Genomic DNA, 19080 nt, shown 5'->3' on the forward strand with positions numbered 1-19080 from the left:
TCTAAATTAAACTTACTGGTTTCAGACTAGTATTTTAATCAAAAGTATACAACTAGACCAGCCATAGTCAAAATGAAATTCTCAGTAAAATTCGGTTCATAGAGTATGTGTACCCTTGTTTCAGGGATATAAAGATATCAATTCAGGATCAAATGAACCCTTATCTGCTTAGGTTCTGATGTATCAGTTCAAGTTCTGACTTGCAGTTATTTGGTAAAAATACAGAAGTATCTTTTTTTGTGTAAAGATGAGATTTTGGGTAGGAACCCATGGTTCTGCAGACACCACTAACTGAATAGAGTAGAAAGAGCAAAGCAAGAGGAGCAAGATTAGGGAAATGGCACCCTCTGAGCAGCCTTCTCATTTACACAACTTCTACAGACAAAACATGAATGAATACTCAGTTTACCCAAGACTTGGATTTTTCATTACTACTCTTCAGTAGAAAATTGTATACTGGCAGGAGAAAATATCATTATTCGTTTTGTTTTTAAGAATTCATGCAACTGACTTAACTCACAGTATTTTAGCATTTACTTTTAATATTCAGGGTTTTAATGAAGCAATCACAAGATAAAAGCCAATTTTCGACGTACATACAAAGTTCAATACGTATCTTCTGATAAAGGCAGTTTAAGGCTTGCATTTAACCCTGCATAAGAGATCTTCTTTGGGGATCCAGGTATGCTGCAGGCAAAAGTGGTGATTTCAGCATCTGTAAGCATATGTGAACTTTACACTAGCAAACCTAGCCACCCTTCATATTTAAACTGCAGCAGCAGAGAGCTCAGTTCATCCTAGCTACTCAACAGACTGCCCAGGACTCTTACCAGAAGTAATTCACTATCAGAATCAGAGGTGAACCCTGCACTATGAATGAATATGTTTTATCAGCTCCAGATCTAGCTAACTAAAAGATAGCTCCAGCATATATGTTAGAACTCTGCACATGCCTCTTAGCCATAATATAGCACACCTGCTGCTGTACCCTGCTGCTAATATCATTGGTCTTCCCACCTAACTCTGCTTTGTTCTGAGTAATGGGAAAGCAGTGACACCCTGACCTGCAGGGCTGAGAGCCCTACATGGAGGTCCCTCAGCGGCCATTCTATAAACCATGTTGCCAGTGCAGTGGAAATACACCTGTTTCACAAACTTATTTTTGAATATGTTACAAGTCATCCCAAGAGTTAATCAAATAATGTCACTTTAATGTCTGTGTTCTTTTAGAGGGGAAAGAGTAAATTTGCTTAAAGAGCAAACTCTCAGAAAATAAATAAGCAACATATGCAAGTAAAAGACTGCAAAGATGTCAGCTTCAAATGAGTTTTTGATTCCACGGTACATTTTAACTCCCATATGCATCAAACTTAAATCATTACTGCTTCCATGGAAAAGGCAGGGAAAAGCATTCCCCTCTGTATCACCCAAAGCAAACACTAATGGCTGGTGGGCAGATTAGCTCTTCAGAATCCACTGTCTGTATTGACTAGGTCTCTAATGACTATAATGAGAGCTCAGAAAACCTGTCTCACTCTTAGATTTCTACAGCACCGAGGTCAATTTTGTAACTGACAAACCAGTTAATGTCAGATGCAGATGCCACACGCCTGGGGAAACACCATGCAGAGACATCACAAATCCCTATTTAAAGCTTAATACAGCTCCAGAGGGTTTTTTCCATCATTCCCTCATGACATTCACATTTGCATACACCAGAAGTTACTGAAACTAGCACAACAACTACTGAGCAAGGTGGCAAAACACTGGAACGTACATCTAGTTCACAAGCACTGCAAGATGAGCACCAAGTCTACGTACATACCACTCTTTTGGCTAGGTAACAAGTGTTTTAATGTTAATAGATATAAGTAGACCTGCAACACCAAAAATATTTTAGTTGAAATACTTTGTCCAGCTAATGATTATCTCTTTTCTTCTGCTGATTTGAGGGCACTTACTGACAGGTCTATCTGTTTTTCATGAGCCTCACAGGACTGGTGTGGCCTTGTGTTAGGCTACTGGTGGACTTTGCATCCTATTCCTTTACAGGAGCTACATGTGTATGCATTTTTCCTGAGACTGGTTAGCAGCTCTGAGTGAGATTAGGACCCTACTTGAATCTCTCATTACTCTCACTTGAAACAAAAGTTTCTGTATTTACTTTAACAGAACCAATGTTCTGCAATATGAAGCCCTGTGGAAGCAAATATCCCAAATCATAACTCTAACATACAGTAACAGGACATGGAACAATAATAGATACCATCCACCTGCAGAAAGGAACTGGGAAAAACGCACAAACCATGACTAATGTTCTGCAACCTCTAAGAAAAAGTATGCTCCCTGAAAGGTTATACAGCCTAGAAATTTTACACCAATTTCATAAAGTCTACATATTGGAATATTCATACTAAGGAGTTTCATGCTTTAGGCATGACTTTAAATAGATTTGTTGTACTAGATATTAACAGAACCCTTAAAATATTTTTTATATTTAGATATAGATAAAAGATAAAGTATTATAGTTATTTGATTAATTCTATAGTTTCAAAATTGTAAAGAAAACATTAGAAGATTACAGAAACTACTTCAGAGGTGCTCAAACCTTTCCATTGCAAGGTGATCTAGGAAAAAATAAACCCACAGCCAAAGTTCCCTTTTGTAGATGTCTTTCTAATTTTAGAAGGCAAAAATCTGGCCTTATTGATTTACTCTTGGTAGCAGTGTTTGGTACTTAAATGGTCATTTAGGTACTTAAGCGCTGACTGTTCCATTGTTTTGTCTCCCCTCAAAATTCTGATCAATATCAAAGCTATGATATTTGCATTTATTTAGAAATAATTAATTACCAAATGCTTGATTATAGATTTATCTTGGCTACTTATTAATATTTTTAGCTACTATTATAAAAGAAACATTAGGAACAAGATTTTGTAACATTGTATGTATTGTGAGTTGAAAAGTAAACGAATATCTGTTCAATAAAGCGATCAAAATTCAACATTGTTGGGGAATATACTGTTGCTTAAATATTATAGACTTTTCCATTACATAGGACAGTATTGTTACTCTGTTAAACTTTGAAAGATCTTAGCTTTACAGAAAAAGAGGACAAAGAGACTACCTGTTCATCTCGCACATCTATTAACACTAGTGAACTAATTAAGAGAAATGGGAAACTGTCAGGATCTCATTTATGAATGTATTTGAGACTTTTTTTAATCTATATAGAAGACAGATTTCAACAGACAGAATTTTCCACAAAGGCATTTAGGGTAAACATACTTTTCATTCCTGTCAACTTTTGCAGTATGCATATTAAAATTCTTTGCTGATGATTGACTGGAAACCATTGTAATATTCCCCTCTGATCATAGGTCATCACTTGCATAGTAAAAAGAACTTAAGAGATTTCCAGTATTTCAAAACTATTTTTTTAATTCATTGATGATTTTAATATATAACAGCATAACTGGATAGAAACAAATGTGTTAAAATGAGCTACGCTGAATTTCTGAATGCCTAATATCTTGATTTTCTTTTTTCCTCTGTAACAACCTGCTGCTAAATGATAAAACAATTACATTTAAGCAACATTGAAAATGGTTGGCTTTAAAAAATTAAATCCCTGAGACATGACATTTAGCAAGATTGCCTGTACCTGATGAAGGGGGTGGGGGGGTGGGGGGGAGAAAGAAGAAAAAAGGAAGGAAGAAATCACACTAGCTAATAATACCCTTAAGCATATATAAAACCATTGTTTATTTCACTGCATTTTGAACATATCACCAATCTTGCTCTTCTGGCGTTCACACTAAATTAAGGGTTCCATTCCCAATACTGAGGTCCATCTGAAGTATAAAATATACATACGTTGAATCTCTTCTCTTTAGGATAAGACATTTCTTTTAAGAGGCAAACAAGAATCCAGAAAAAAAAAAAAAAATTTGACATGAAGGAAGCTTTCACTGTTAAGGTATTCTCAAAGCAAACCTCTACTGATTGCTAAATTAGGAGGTGTAAGAATTAACCTTTGTAGTTTCAGACTGAAGAGATTAATTTATATTAGCTGTAAATTAAGAAAAAAAAAAGATGAAAAACACCTACCTTTCGGGAATGGATTTCTTTCACGTATAGTGGAAGTAGAAATTCAGATATTCCTTCAAGTCGTATTCCTTTTTTAGTGACTCTCAAATTTCCCATTCCATCCTACAATCAATAATATATATATATATATTCACTTTAGGAAATAACCTTATCCAGAACAAGGTAAAAAGAACACAGTAGCTGACCTAATATCTAAAAATAATGACTGCTGTCCCACAGCTCTCCTCATGATCTTGGACAGGAGCTAGATGGGGGGATTTATAGGCAAAGCTTCACCTAGGATTGAGGTATTTAACTGCGCAGCCTGATGGTGAACTGCATACATTATTCCTTGCCTGGACTTAATGCAAGGGTACAAATATAGATCATAAATATTTCTTTAGTGTAGAGGTAAAGCTAGATCTTGAATTGCAACTGCTAAGTAAAACAATTATGTAATTATCTCTAAATATATATATAACATTTGGTAAAGTAATCTATTACTTTTCCGTAGAGAAATATTAGAAAATATTACGTCATTGTTATGTCTTGAATCAACTGGTTTTGCTTTTCCCAGCAATTAAAATACATAGGGAAATATCCCATAGGAAGAAAGAAGTGAAGAAGTTTGTGTTGTTGTTTTTTTTTTTGTTTTTTTGTTTTTTTGTTTTTTTTTTTAATAGTAGTTGCTCTTTATTACTAAGAGCATGTTGCTGGTGAAAAGAATTTCAAAATGCTGAGGATTATTTTTGTTAGTTTTAATTTATCTGAATAGAAATAGGAAAAGGGCCTTTGTAAAAGTCTGGATGAGACAAGCAAACCAAATGATTCGATGTTCAATAAAAAATATAAGCATAGAAGAGTGGCATAATAAGGCTTCAGCTGTACTCTTACAGGAAAAACGATTAAATCTGCTTGATACTTAAGAGACAGGATCATTTTGCACACTGATAGAAATTCAAACTTTTTATCGCTGGATGCTTGTTACTATTTTCCTGACAGAAGATAATTCTTCACTGTACAGCCAGTGGAATTCAACTTTATCCACTTCAGTGCAAAATTAGAAAATTTAACCTAATTGCTAATTAAATGTTTTGAAGCCATTGCTGACTCTACTGTAGCAAAACAGTGAGAACTTGCATTTCTGCTCTGTTGGCTGAATTGCGAAACAAGTAACCTCCACTTGCTAGGCAGTCATAAACAGCCGGATAACAGTGTCCCCAACTGCTATAGCTGAAGCTGGAAGAGGACACTGAATTAAACAACATTATGCTTATGTAAAGATAGTGTAGCCACTATACCACTATAGCTATTCCCTTTGTAAAACAAACAATGATGCCAATATGGCAGATATTTGACTGGCACCACTGCCTCCACATCTGAAGCAAGACTGTGAAAATGTTAATTCTTTAAGACAACAAAAAGAATTACATTTTATACAATGTAATTCAGTTGGTATCAATTCCCAAACACGACAAGGATATAGTGATAGATAGCTTTCCACACTATGACAGATTTGCGAAGAACATACTGTTGGGAATCATGCCTTCACATGTCAGTTACAGGACTAGAAGCCTAGATGCCTATGACTACAAAACCAGAAACTACCAGACTCAGAAAATAAATATAACCCCTTTCCAAAGCAGAGAAAATATGGAATAACAAAAGCTACTGCTAAGGCTATCTATAATATAGAATATACTTGTTAAAGTGATAGGGCACTTAAGAGAAATTTACAGACTCTGTAATAGTCCATATAATGTTTAGAAGAACTTGTAACTGACTACATAAAGCCAGGAACTGCATTTTTGTTAGCAGAAGTACTATTTGTATTCAAACTACGTGCCACAGTTTAACCAGCTGGCAACTAGGCCTCACACAGCCGCTCGCTCACTCCCCCACAGTGGGATGGGGGAGAGAATCAGAAGGGTAAAAGTGAGAAAACTCATGGGTTGGATAAAGACAGTATAATAGATAAAGCAAAGCAAGGAATTCATTTGCTGCTTCCTGTTGGCAGGCAGGTGTTCAGCCATCTCCAGGAAAGCAGGGCTCCATCACACAGAACGGTTACTTAAGAAGACAAAACACTGTAACTCCCAATGTCCCCCCCCTTCCTTCTTCTTCACCCAGATTTTATTGCTGAGTATGATGTCATACGGTATGCAATATCCCTTTGGTTGGTTGGGGTCAGTTGTCCCAGCTGTGTCCCCTCCCAGCTTCTTGTGCACCCCCAGCCTACTCGCTGGTGGGGTGGTGTGAGAAGCAGAAAAGGCCTTGACTCTGTGTGAGCACTGCTCAGCAATAACAAAAACATCTCTGTGTTATCAACACTGTTTTCATCACAAGTCCAAAACATAGCCGCATACTAGCTGGTATGAAGAAAATTTACCCTATCCCAGCCAAAACCAGTACACTATGACAGCTGAATTATCAAATAATGCTTGGATGTCATATTTTTAAATATTTTTTTTGAATCAGGATATGAGATGACTATACAAATCATTTCACATATAAAACCTCAGGCATTTGTAAGCTTTCTGACGAAGAGTACAACGTGAGAGAGTGGTGCTTATTTTTGAAAAGGAAGCAAGATAAAGAAATTAGACTTTGCTTTTGAAAATTCAGTCTGGATTAACACCCATTAATTCTACATTTCAGCAATCCTATTTTTCTATATATGCTATTACTATAGCATATAAAATCATAATAGGAAAGAATAACCTGAGAAAAGACAACCACCATGCTGTATTTTTGGCAGTGAATACTCAACAAGAATTAGGTACCAATTTATTGATTTGCATATAAACCCATTTTCTAACTTAAAAGGCAAATTCAATACATTGTTTTATCTGCTTCTGTGGAATGTTTGTAACTGCCAGGCACAAAATAATATTCACAATAAAACTTAAAAAAAAAAAAGTGAAAAAACAAAGTCAAACTTCCAGAAAACTGGAAATGCTGAAATTAAGGTTGCCTAGGAATATTCCATCTTGCATGTATGTGTATGATGAAGTCTATGATTATACGTAACGTTTATGCTCCTAAATCCCAGCTAATTCCACACAAGACTGGAACTACTCTTAATCAGCAGCTACTCACTATTTTGCTTTTGCCTCATTAATTTCTTTGCTCCACATTTATTGTACTCTGTTAAAACCCTGCTTTGAAGACAGTACGGTCAGTTTCCCTCTTGGCTTCTGTTCTCGTAAGTGTTTATTACTGAAGTTACACAGTTCTTCACAACTATTAATTAGTTTTCAAAATACTTCTGGTGGCTTTATATAGAGTGATACTGTTCTTATATTACTGAAAGGGAACTGAAGCACAGAAATTAATTTGTTCACTAATTTTTGGTACTTATTTTCTCTGCTTATTTTCAGCAGTGGGAAGTTAATTTGTATAGCAAGTTTAAACTGCCAGAGTCTTAGAAACAAACTAAGAATAGACTCTACTGCGTCCATAAGGGCTTCCCCTTTCCTGAGTGACATTTCTAAGCCCTCATTCTTTAATTCTTCAGCAGTGAGCTACGCACCTACCAGAGTCCAGCAGTTTGAATCCAGACAGACTCTGGACAGGCAGGAGCACTCTAGTTTCAGTAAAATTACATTATTCAAAATGAGAAGATAGACACTACATTCTGGGGCATAAGCCACAAATGGTCTTATAAGATATAAAACTGAAATAGTGTGATTGTGACCTTAATTGCTTGATAAATACAATAATCTTCCAGAAAGTAACTTCCTGAAGTATGCAATGATTGATAAGACTGAATAGTAAAATAAATAGTAAGACACGTACTATGATGTGCTTAATGAGACTCTCTCCATTCAAAGAATCACTGCCCAGTACATTTTCTTCATCAATACTTCCCCATCCAGTTGAAAGAGGGGTTGCAATAAGAAGAGTTTCTTGTTTCATCGAGTTAGAACTATGCTGTTATAGAGAAAAATTCAAGAGTTTTCAGAAGTAACATAACTTGGTCAAAAAGTTATTAGCATTGAAAAGATTAATCAGAGGAAGGTCCAGTCTTCTTGGCTCATTTAAGAAGATGAGTTCAACTTTGGGCCTCCCCCAGAAAGATGAAAATTAATATTAAAGAGTTTAAAACAGAACCACAGAAGAATTCTGTCTTAAAACATACTTGCATCTTCCTGTAGATATGATTTTGATGTAATATTATTAGCATAATTCATTTCAGGTATTCCTTCTGCTAATCTTCCAAATAAACTGCCTGCTTTATGCTTTCTGGGCAATGAATACTCAGATTATCATTTTGGTGTGATTTTATTTTATTCAAGTGCATAAATACACTTGAATGAACTATTCCAGTACTTTCTTACAATAAGTAAATTCTAAGCTCATGTACTGGGACTGGCTGAGATGGAGTTAGCTTTCTTCATAGCAGCCTGTATGGTGCTCTGGTTTGGATTTTTGGCTAAAACAGTGCTCATAACACACCAATGCTTTGGCTGTTGCTGAACTGTGCTTGCACAGCACGAATCCTTTTTCTTTTTTTCCCCTCTCTGCCCCGCCAGCAAGTAGAGTGGGGATGGTCAAGGAGTTGGGAGGGGACACAGCCAGTACAGCTGACCCAAACTAGCCAAAGGGATATTTCCTACCTGTAACATTATGGTCAGCAATAAAAAGTGGTGGTAGAGAAAGAAGTGTGAGGCAGAAGGGGGATTGTCTTTCAAGGTGGCCACTGCTCAGAGGCTGACTGGGCATCAGTCTGTTTGTGGTGGGGAACGATTGCCTTTGCATCACTTTATTTGCTCTTTATGATTATTTAATATTTATGATTATTCTCAGATTGTTACTCCATGTATAACTTTCCCTTTTTCCCATATAAGAAGATAAAACAAACTAACAGTGACCCAGCCTCACATATTTTGTTCTTTACCTACAACACTAAGAAAAAACACCCCCCCATCTTTACACCCATAAATGTACCTAGCTTACATATATTATTAAAAATAATAATAAAATTATCACCATCAATATTTTATGGCATTCTTAGATTATATTAAATTCCAGTTATGAACACCAGAAATTCAAACAAGCAACTGTTAAAACCTTAAAATACCAAAACTAAACATTTCTTTTATGCTGCTGCTTGTCTTATAACGGCAGAAATATAGGAATAGTTTTATTGAATTTGATCTCTACATTAAAGTCAATGAAATCCCAAACTATACTTATTATAAATCTCTGACATAGTATAACTTTGAATCAGAGCATATTTAAAAAAAAAAAAAAAAAGTTGTGGGAGTCAAACAACTAATATTGACATTCAGAACTTTTTCAAGCTTTGACCTGTATATAAATGGGCAGAGATTAATGTTCTCAAATGGTCCTGTAAATGGTATATAAGCAAGTCTGAAGTTAATTCACACTGTCTTTAAACAGAGAGGATGATCTTTTAAAAGATTGTTATTTCTTGACTATGGGCTGAAAATTCTACAAGGAAGTACTACTTACGTAGTAAGTTCTATTTCTGCCAAATAAACTATTAAAGCAGCATATTTTATGATAGCTATTAATAAACAAAGCACATGATAGAACTATAAATACTTCTCAACAAGCCAGGAGGTTGACAAACTACAATCTATCCTAACTAATCCTGTACCACACATATTGCTACATAATGAAATGTGCTGTGTTGTGCTTTCTTTTCTCTCTTTTTTTTTAATTATTTAAACAGTAAGGCATTCTAAGGAACAAGTAGATAAGGAATTCTATACAAGTTGCTGATAAACAAGAAGCATGCAAGAACAAGGTTAGCAATTTGCATGATAGCCAGCTCTCTGTGCCATACATGACAAGAACTGGGGACCTAGGACAGGATTTGCAATACTGGCTTGGAAGATCTTCAAGTTACAGAAAGGGCAGGTTTGAAGCCAAGCTGCAGACTATTTCAAATTGAAATACCATTTCTTCTGGAGGACAATAACTAAATCTTACAATTCACTCAGCCTAGATGAAATAAAACCTTCTTGCATGAGACTTGGATCAAATCCATACCTTCAATATCACAAAAGCCTGCAAATCTATGGGTAGTACTGCTACGTGAAAGATGTGAAAGTGGAGAAAACACCTACAATTCCTACTTAAGATCACAGAATTCAAAATTCCTTGGTCTGGAGAGAAGTAGCAGAGTGCGATACTGCAGTTCAGGAATTAAAACTCTCATTAAGTGAGCTGAAAACAGCGTTCTGCTAGATCGTCCATAATTTGTCATGCATCTCACAAAGTGGGCAGTTAGAAAGCAGCAAAGGACCCTGCCAATTAAAATACAAGCTTTTTCCTTAGGATCATATATTTGAACTTACAAGCACAGTGAAAAGTAAACTGAAGTGTTAGTTAATCTGAATTGACTAAAACATGAATAAATAACATTTTGTATTTCAGTTTTACATAGTGCTTTTCCTGTTTTCCTTCATAATAAAACACACCTAGTATCTGTTTCAGTACTTTACAACAGGAACAACAAAGTAGTTGGTAGGCCAGGAAATCCATTATTATCAATAGTTTTTCAAAAGTTTTTCAAAAGTTCTGCTGTTAGATGTGATATTCTGCTTGCTTTCTGAGTATATATTTAAATCCAGATTCTGTCTCCAAAAGCTCACAGTCTGAAGAGGGAAGCACTGCACAAAACATTGGGTGGGGGAAAAAAAAAAACTAAAAAGAAAAATGTGGTGTTTAAACAAAGTGCCTAAACACAATGTCCTATAAATTTTTAAGTGTTCGCTGCCTGTTGCCTTGTAGGCATCACAGCAGAGGCTAAACATGAAAACAAATCTCGATGATGTGGTTCATTTGTGCTCTTTCATAGCACTGCTAACATCAGTAAGTGTCCAAAGATGCAATGCAAAAGGAAAAAAAAAAAAAAAAAGAGGGTAAGATATCAGGACAAAGGTGGTTGAAGCAAGGAAGCAGTGGTGAATTATATTGATGATGCAAAAAGAATACTGAATTTGATATGCTGGCACAAAAAGCAGATAACGTAGAGGGACAGTGATGGGGACGATTAGGAAAATGAAAGACATTAACAGCTATGTTCTTGATAAAATGGAAAAGATGCACAAAAGGCTGGGAAGAAGATGACAAGGGAAATTATTTGTATTGTGTTCACACACACAAAAAGCTGGATTTCATAAACAGAATTGGAGCATAATTCCAGCTGAAGAAAAATGCTTGGACATGGTTATATGTGTACAACTGAAAGAAAAACTGTAGGCAGCTACAGTCCTGTATAAACAGAAAAAAGGTAGTGGTATCAGCAATGAAAGCAGAGTGTGCTTTCCTGAATTACCAGGAAAGATAACTGTGAATTTCGGTAGCCAAAAATAAAGGTAAAATGATAGAAAGATATCCAGGAAAACACAGTGGAATGGCAAAAATCTGGATCGATGGAAACATCTGCCTTCATCCATCTGCTGAAAATAATAGCTGACACTCTACAAATGACAGGCAGGAGTAGATATCAGGGAAAAGTTGGGGAAGAAATTATTATAGTACAGTGCAGCAATGTTTAAAGGGATATAGACTAAGGGAAAAAATAACGTGGAAATTCAGTACTGACAATGAGATTTTAAGTGGAAAATCTGTTAAAAAGAAAGAAAAGTCAGACTACTATCCAAACTAAATGGAATTAGAATATCCTGAATATATTCTGTCCTTTGGAATGGTTTTTGAATGTGTGGAGCATGGCCTGGCCTCTTTAATTATAAAAGTAATCTTGAAATGAAAATAAAAGTCTATATGTGCATATATTAATAGAAAATATATACCTATCCAGACCAGAAAATAAGATCAAATGCTTCTTTCTTGCTTAAAAGTTTGATTTTATTCCCTGGTCTGGGCAGTTGCGTTATTTTTCATTCATACATAGATGTGTTCTTTAAAGTCAAGTGAAAAAGGCAGAATTCTATATGATCTGTTCTCATAAACTACTCCAGATTAAGGTATGATCTTCCTAGAGTTCTTGTATTTAGTATTATTGGGCTTGTTGACAAGAAATTATAATTTGTATGTTCTTAAAACAAACAATTAATAAATTAGGAAAAATATATAACCTAACTACGCAAATTCTTCTCCCCCCAAATATCTGACATTTCAGGAATTTAAACAGTAAAGACAAGATTTTCAGACCCCTTGAACACCTGCAACTCCTACAGAAACTACACGGTGAGAAGGATATGAAGTCTAGATAAAATAGTATAGAAATGAACAATCTTATACTTAATCTCTCAAACTTTTGGACATGAAACTGATTCTTTTCTTTATTTGGATGCATGTTCTCTGCTCTCATTTCATTCAATGTTCTGTTAAATTAAAATTCTGTGATTCATTTGAATGTGTGGTCAGACTAGCAAAAAATAATTTCTATCCTAACATAGCCTCTTACAATCAATATTTAACAAGTCAGAAAATGCAGAACACTCCTTACAACTCCATACTTCATGCAGATGGAATAGAAGTATAAAACAGTCAGGGAATGTTAAATTTTCTTCTCTGTAACCGCCAGCAAAATCATTAAGTAAGAGCTAGTGAAGGGTTTCTGGTCTATGTAGAGTCAGTTACAGGACGCCAGGAACTAGGTAAAGATAAGCAAACAGTCTGGAAAAAGAAAACACAGAGAGATGAGATGGATGAGTAAAGAACATCTGTCCCTCATCTGAAAGTAAACACCGAGAAGTGGTAAATCCAGAAGTGTTATTCCTTTACTCATCATCTTTTCCCCCCTTTCTTTCCATATATGAAGTCAAACCGATTACAAAAGATGATCAAGTCATTGTTTTTTCAATTGACTTCCAGTCTGGAAAACAAATTATAAGTGTAACTATTTCAGTATGAGCTGAGTGTTTCACCACTTGGCTATAACAGGGAATTTATTGAGCGCTCAAGAAAAAAATTAAAAATAAATACATAAATATAAAAAAAAAATGAAGCAATCCAGTTATGTCAGCAAGTGTAAAAATAACTAAAGGGGGACCCAAGAGCAAGGTGGAAGAACCCCCCACCATCATCTCCATACTGCTCCTGGCAAAGCATGATAATGACTCATGTTACCATACACAAAAGGGCTGAACCTAACACCAGAGAAAGGACTGGATAGCAGAAGTTTGTGTATATTGCTTTTAATTCTATCATTATTAGGAGAAAGCTGTAATTATTGTATGTTTTGGATTATAAGTGTTAGCACCACTGTAACTGGACTAATAAGACTTTTGATAAGACTGCTAATTTTTTAATTAGCCTAATAATAAATTATTGGGTGTGCGTATGTTTGTTTAGTCTACATAAATTGCACAGGTTATTTATCTGCTTCCCTGCCTTTGAGGCTTGGTTGCAATTTCAACACAACATCTTGAAGACAATTTAGTCATGCTGAAAATTTAATCACGCATTGTCCTTGTATTTTATTTTTCAAATAAGTGATTGCCTGACTTCAGAAAGAACAATGAAAAACTGCAGATTGCATAACATACTGATATTGGAGGACAATAACCAAATATGTTATATATAAAAGCAGTCACCTTTGTTGATAAATCTGTAAGAAGTATTTACCTATAAGAAATAATAAGAAATTTGTACACTCCCACTGTTTGTTGTGTATGCATAAGCCTTAATTAAAATGTTAGAGCAGAGGCTCTGCCATTTCTCTGTGAATCTCTACAGACAATTTTTAGGACCTACCCTTCTCATGTATTCCAATCCTTAAACTGAACTAATACTACATTACCTAAATATTGAGAAGTAAAAAGATGATTTGGGCGGAGATGCCTTGTAATTCATTCAGTCACATACATAAAATAGGTTGTATTGGCGGGATTACGTGTTTGGCGTTTTTCATGTTTGCACCTTGCCCTTTCAATGAGCCTGACACAAACCAGAATTTCAATGCTTGCGCCACGAAACTCTACTATATGCTCATGCCATTTTCTGCTTAAAAATACTTCAAAACCATTTCAGAAGAAACTAGCTGATCAGAATGGGAGAATAATCATGTAAGACAACTAAACTTACACAATGAGGCAGTTCCTCAAAATCCATATATTTTAGTTTGTAACTAAAGAATAGAGTTTATTATAGAAAATAAGATTTTTACTAAGTATTTCAACCTTATTCTCCATGAAAAAGGCTGTGATAAAATATTCACCCATCCCTAGTACATATTTAAGTCAATTTTCATATCACATTTCTACTATGGTTTCCAAGCAATTCAGGACTAGCTATTACAAGACTGGAAAAATTGGGGCAGCAAAGAAAGCAAGCACTAAACAATCATTAGTAACCTTTCCAGCAGCATTTATTCCCATTCTAAAATGATAAAGCTTGTCTTGAATTGAGTGGTGGGCTTAGTTGAAAGGTTCTGCAAAAGACTACTACTCTCTTGCATTACTGCAAAATCAGCTATATCTTAGCTTCTCCTGACATAATGGTTTGGTTTTCTCTTGTTCTTTTCCTTAAAGGCATATTCTGTATCTTCTTTAGGCAGTCTACTATATTGCCTAAACTATCTTTATGGTTAAAAGTATTTTCTTCATACATAATCTGAACCTCCAATGCTATAATGCAATTGCTTTACTTCCATTTGTCCTTCAGACAATTATTGCTTAGACTAAGTAATCGCAGTTCATTGTCTTTCCTTGTACATCATTTTCCATCTTAATCCTCCCCATTGCTCCTAGGCTGCCTCTAGTTCATCCACAGCTCCCTAAGTAGAACAAAAAAAAAACACAAACAAAAAAAACACAACACAGAACAAGCACAGCTTGTGAACACTTACCATAGCTAGGCAGAGAAAAATTACCTCACTTGTTTATTCCAGCATTTATTTTTTTTTTGTAATATTGTTCTGTTACTGATTTATTATATGCTTCGAATCAGATACTTGTTATCAAAACAAATGAATTTAAAGACTGGATTCCACAAACTGGCTAAGAAATAGCTCATCCTTTTGTACTCATTAGAGTACTTGCCCAGTATCTGATAGGGCCAACTTTTTCTTTCCTCCTTAGCCTGAGACAACTAGAATCTATTGATGACTGTTATAACCACATTACTCTAATGATTGCCGTCTTCTCAGTAACAATCCAGTTTGTATAAATAATTAAAATTTTATTGGAAAAAAAAAATTAAAGTCATTTCCCAAAAGTACCCTTAACACCAAGATTATTCTTCTCAAGAGATCTTTTAATATTATCAGAAAATCCATGCTCCTCCATCAGAAAAGACTGAGGACCATTTTAAGATAAACCTTGCAAGTTAGGATTGCTTATGATAACTAGGCAATCTCAGGATTGCTTATGATAACTAGGCAAAATGACCCAGAAGGTCCTTTCTTACTTTGTGTTTTCTTAATATTTTACACTTGTGTCTTAAGGCACATGTACCTTCCTAAATATTTTCTTCTAGTGTGACTCTGTTTGTTACAGAGGAAGGCTTAACTTACAATAATCTCATGAGCCATACCACCGAGGTACTGAAATACCTACAGTCAAGCACATCCTTCAGTAACTCCCTGGATTGGCACTTAAATCAGCAAAGTGTGCTTTTCTTATATCAAAACAAATATCATTAAGTAGGAGCTGTTACACTGCTTCCTTGATCACACTTGCAAAAAGCACTAAAGAAATCAATTTTCAAGACAGTCTAAGGAACCTATTGCTGTCAAAACTGAAAGTGATTATTTTAACGTGAGGAAAAAGCATTGTATCAAACTTAGCAGCTGCAGAATTTTACTTTTCAAGAAGTGTGACTATCTAACATTGCAGTCTTTATAGTATCTAAGTTTATACATGTTACTTAGTATTCCAGTACAAACACTGCATGTTTTTCAAAACAGCTACCACAAATCTTTCAATAAGCAACACCTTGGTCTATTGATACACTCAATAAAATAAATGAGACTAAGAGTGAAGTAGCTTGCTGCAGAGATCCATCTCTTGCTATCAGGGCAAAGGAAATGAAAGTGTAAGAAATGCCATGAAGTTGCTTGAAAATAACTCCTCTTTTATCTAACAGCCTGCTCAATAGAACACTCTTCTCCTACCTGATAGCTTCAAGTTCCTTCTCTGCAGTCCAAAGGGATTAAAAATCATAACCTCCACTTTTTGAGGAGTGTTATAACCACAATGATCAAGGGACCTACCTAATCTCCTTGCAGATAGCTAAGCATGGCAAAAGACTTTGAGAAGTTATCAGTTATGTTGGCAAACGAGGAAGTCTTGTAAAGGGGATAATTTCAAAGGAAATCTTAAAAACAAGTTTACTGCATCGTTTTAAGGGATGATAGTGTATTCCCACATATCACAAACTTCTTATGGTATGGCTAAACTCCTGATTACTGAAGGACAATGAAAGCTATGTATTTGTGAATCAACAGTTCAGTATCTCACAGACTTTTGTAACAGGGCAGTTTAAGAGACTGATTGGAGAAGGGAGTTTTAGAAAGCACAATTTAGTATCACAATTCAGCCCTTTAAAAGCACAGCATCAGGGTCATCTCTGCCATCTAATCTTTCTCAGTATACAGCTCTGAGGATGCAGGTGGATACAAGGTTGCTACCTGCAGCTGTGTCCACACAGGAACCCTGGACGGGAATTCTTCAATCCAGGTTCTGTGCTCGAACTAGGGAACACAGACCTACACAATTCTAAAATCAGAAACCACAAAAGAATCCCTGCAAATATTCTTTAGGAAAAACTGGTAGAAGACCCATAAGCAAAGTGGTGAAGCAGGGAAGCCCATATGATCCAAAAGGATATCAATAACATGCCAAGCACAAGGACCTCCAGTGAAAAAGACGTTGACCAGCTGGAAAGGAATGAAGGAGTACCAGACATGGAGGACAAACTGGACACCCTCCAGAGAAGGAGATGATTAGGGAAGCAGCCAATGGTCTAATCCCCAATAGCAAATGAAGAATCCATCCCAGTACCAGCAAGAAAGAAGTTATATATCCTTAACACCAAGAATCATGAATCTGACTAGATTCGAGACTCACTAGCCATCTGATTATTACTTCATGTGGCTCATTAACAATTACAGTAATAATATAACAATCTAGGGAGAGAAGGATATGGAATAATTCAAATTCATGTAGTACATCTTGTTGAGGAAGAGCAGTAAGGGAGTATAGATTAATACACTTGTTCTGAGGTTCAGACCAAAAGGGAGAAAGAACTAAGTGGCTGCAAAGGATAGTTATAAATTTAAAAATTCATTGCCACTTTGAGGTTTCCCTCCAAGACCAGAAGGATCAAACAGATGATGTATTTGTGAAGAGTAAACCAGAGCACAGACCTCAGTAATAACATAGGTTACTGACTAACATCCTTTGTGAATGCAGCAGCAGACAGGCTGAAGAGGAAGCTCCTGAAATGCTTTCATGAAAAGAATAATGAGGCTGCTTCACATTTGCCTCTAATTAACAGAGAAGAAATAGCTAAGAATGTGAAGATTAAGAGGTAATGTAGTTGAGATTGGTCACAAAAGGACAGAATTCTCAAAAGTTAGATTAGAAGGAAAATAACTCAAACTAAAAGCAATGTATTTCAAGAAGGCAAACTTCAGTAAAAGGACTCTTAGAGAAGATTTCCTGGGAGACTTGCCCAAGGTGAAAAAGGAATTATAGTGAAATGGTAGCTCCTTAATGAACCAATTTACCCAAAGGAGAAGAAAGGCTTCTGATAGATACTGAAGAATATTGACATTTTTGATTCTTTTTCTTTGCTTTTTAAATTTCTCCTTTAGTCAAAAGGTCAACATAAATTGGTTCTCTGTTTTAATTGGTGCACCAGTGATAAAGGATTAAGATCCTGCAGGGAAAGGATGAATGCATTTAAGAATACTTGTATAAACTAGGTATTTTCAAGCCAGCTGAGTAAAATGAAGTTCATCCTGAGGCACCCAAAATCTGCAAGCCATAAATGATCAACTAAAATGTGTCTGCAACAGTGACATAGCTCAGAGCAGTAGAGTGCAGCAGTCCCTTGTTTCCCCACTTACTCCATGTTGGCTCAGACTGTGGGGCAGATTTTCTGCATGTGAAGGGGATTCCTTTTGGATGAAATTAAATCAGAAGATCTGTTCAAAGTGCAGCAACAGTCTCTAAAAGGAATAGAAAGGTCCCAATCAATGTGTGATCTGCAGCACAAGCAAGTCCCACAGCAAGTACCAAGTGCACGTGCACTAACACAATGCCCTCAAACCACAGAGGCCTCCTGTGTTCTTCTGCTTCTTGTGCCACTTAAAAGGCTAAAGGTCTCGAGGTCCATAACCAGCTCACACAGATGCCCTCAAGCTCCTAGGTAAGGGCATTCTTTTATATTACACCAAGACCTCCTATGGTTCAGTATACTTTTTCTTCCTTCAACTGCTGTATCCTTTTTCAGTACTTTTCTGAATTGCTTGTCTCACCTGCCTTTTTTTTAAATTAATAATTATTCCCCTTTTCCATCTTTGCTTCCTGATCAACTTCTTTGGTCTCACAGAAGATTCAGTATATTGCAGTCATAATGCCAGATCATGGTCAAAGGTCTCAGCTATGCTCCCTTGCATCTGTAAGTTCTGCATCTACTGCCAGTCACCCCCAGGACTTTGCGCTTCCATCTGTCCAAACTCCAAACTCTGCATAGCCTCTCTCATTTACCCTGCCTCTTCCTCATACAAATGAAAAACTGAGAGGGTGAAAGTAATTACTTTCATGGTGTCCACTTGATCATTTGTCCCTGCCACAAGATTTAAGATACCATTTCTTCCATTCTGATCCTCTGTCTGGCCAATACCCAAATTCAGAGTCAGGAAGCAGCAGGCACGATGTGTTACATGTAAGCGAACGACAACAAAAATAAGACTTGCTTCCCTGAAAAAGGGCATAAGAACACCCATGGGCTCCTGTCATCTCCACTAAAAGGATGAAAGGGTGCTCTGGCACTTGCTGAAGCAACATTGAGAAGCCTACACACCTGAAAACAAGAGTT

At 36.0% G+C, this 19080-nt stretch overlaps 1 protein-coding gene across 1 annotated transcript in view; it reads right to left on the reverse strand.

Moving 5' to 3' along the window:
- The window catches only part of SGCZ (sarcoglycan zeta), a 485172-nt gene that overhangs the window by 125940 nt on the left and 340152 nt on the right, over positions 1-19080 (reverse strand). Inside the window, exon 3 of the mRNA XM_087736759.1 lies at positions 4111-4212. Coding sequence (XP_087592885.1) covers positions 4111-4212 — 102 coding nt within the window. The remainder of the gene's footprint in view (positions 1-4110; positions 4213-19080) is intronic.

The sequence above is a fragment of the Nipponia nippon genome, unplaced genomic scaffold (genome assembly GCF_047370975.1).
Source record: "Nipponia nippon isolate SJK-2023a ecotype South Korea unplaced genomic scaffold, ASM4737097v1 scaffold_6, whole genome shotgun sequence".
NCBI lineage: Eukaryota > Metazoa > Chordata > Aves > Pelecaniformes > Threskiornithidae > Nipponia > Nipponia nippon.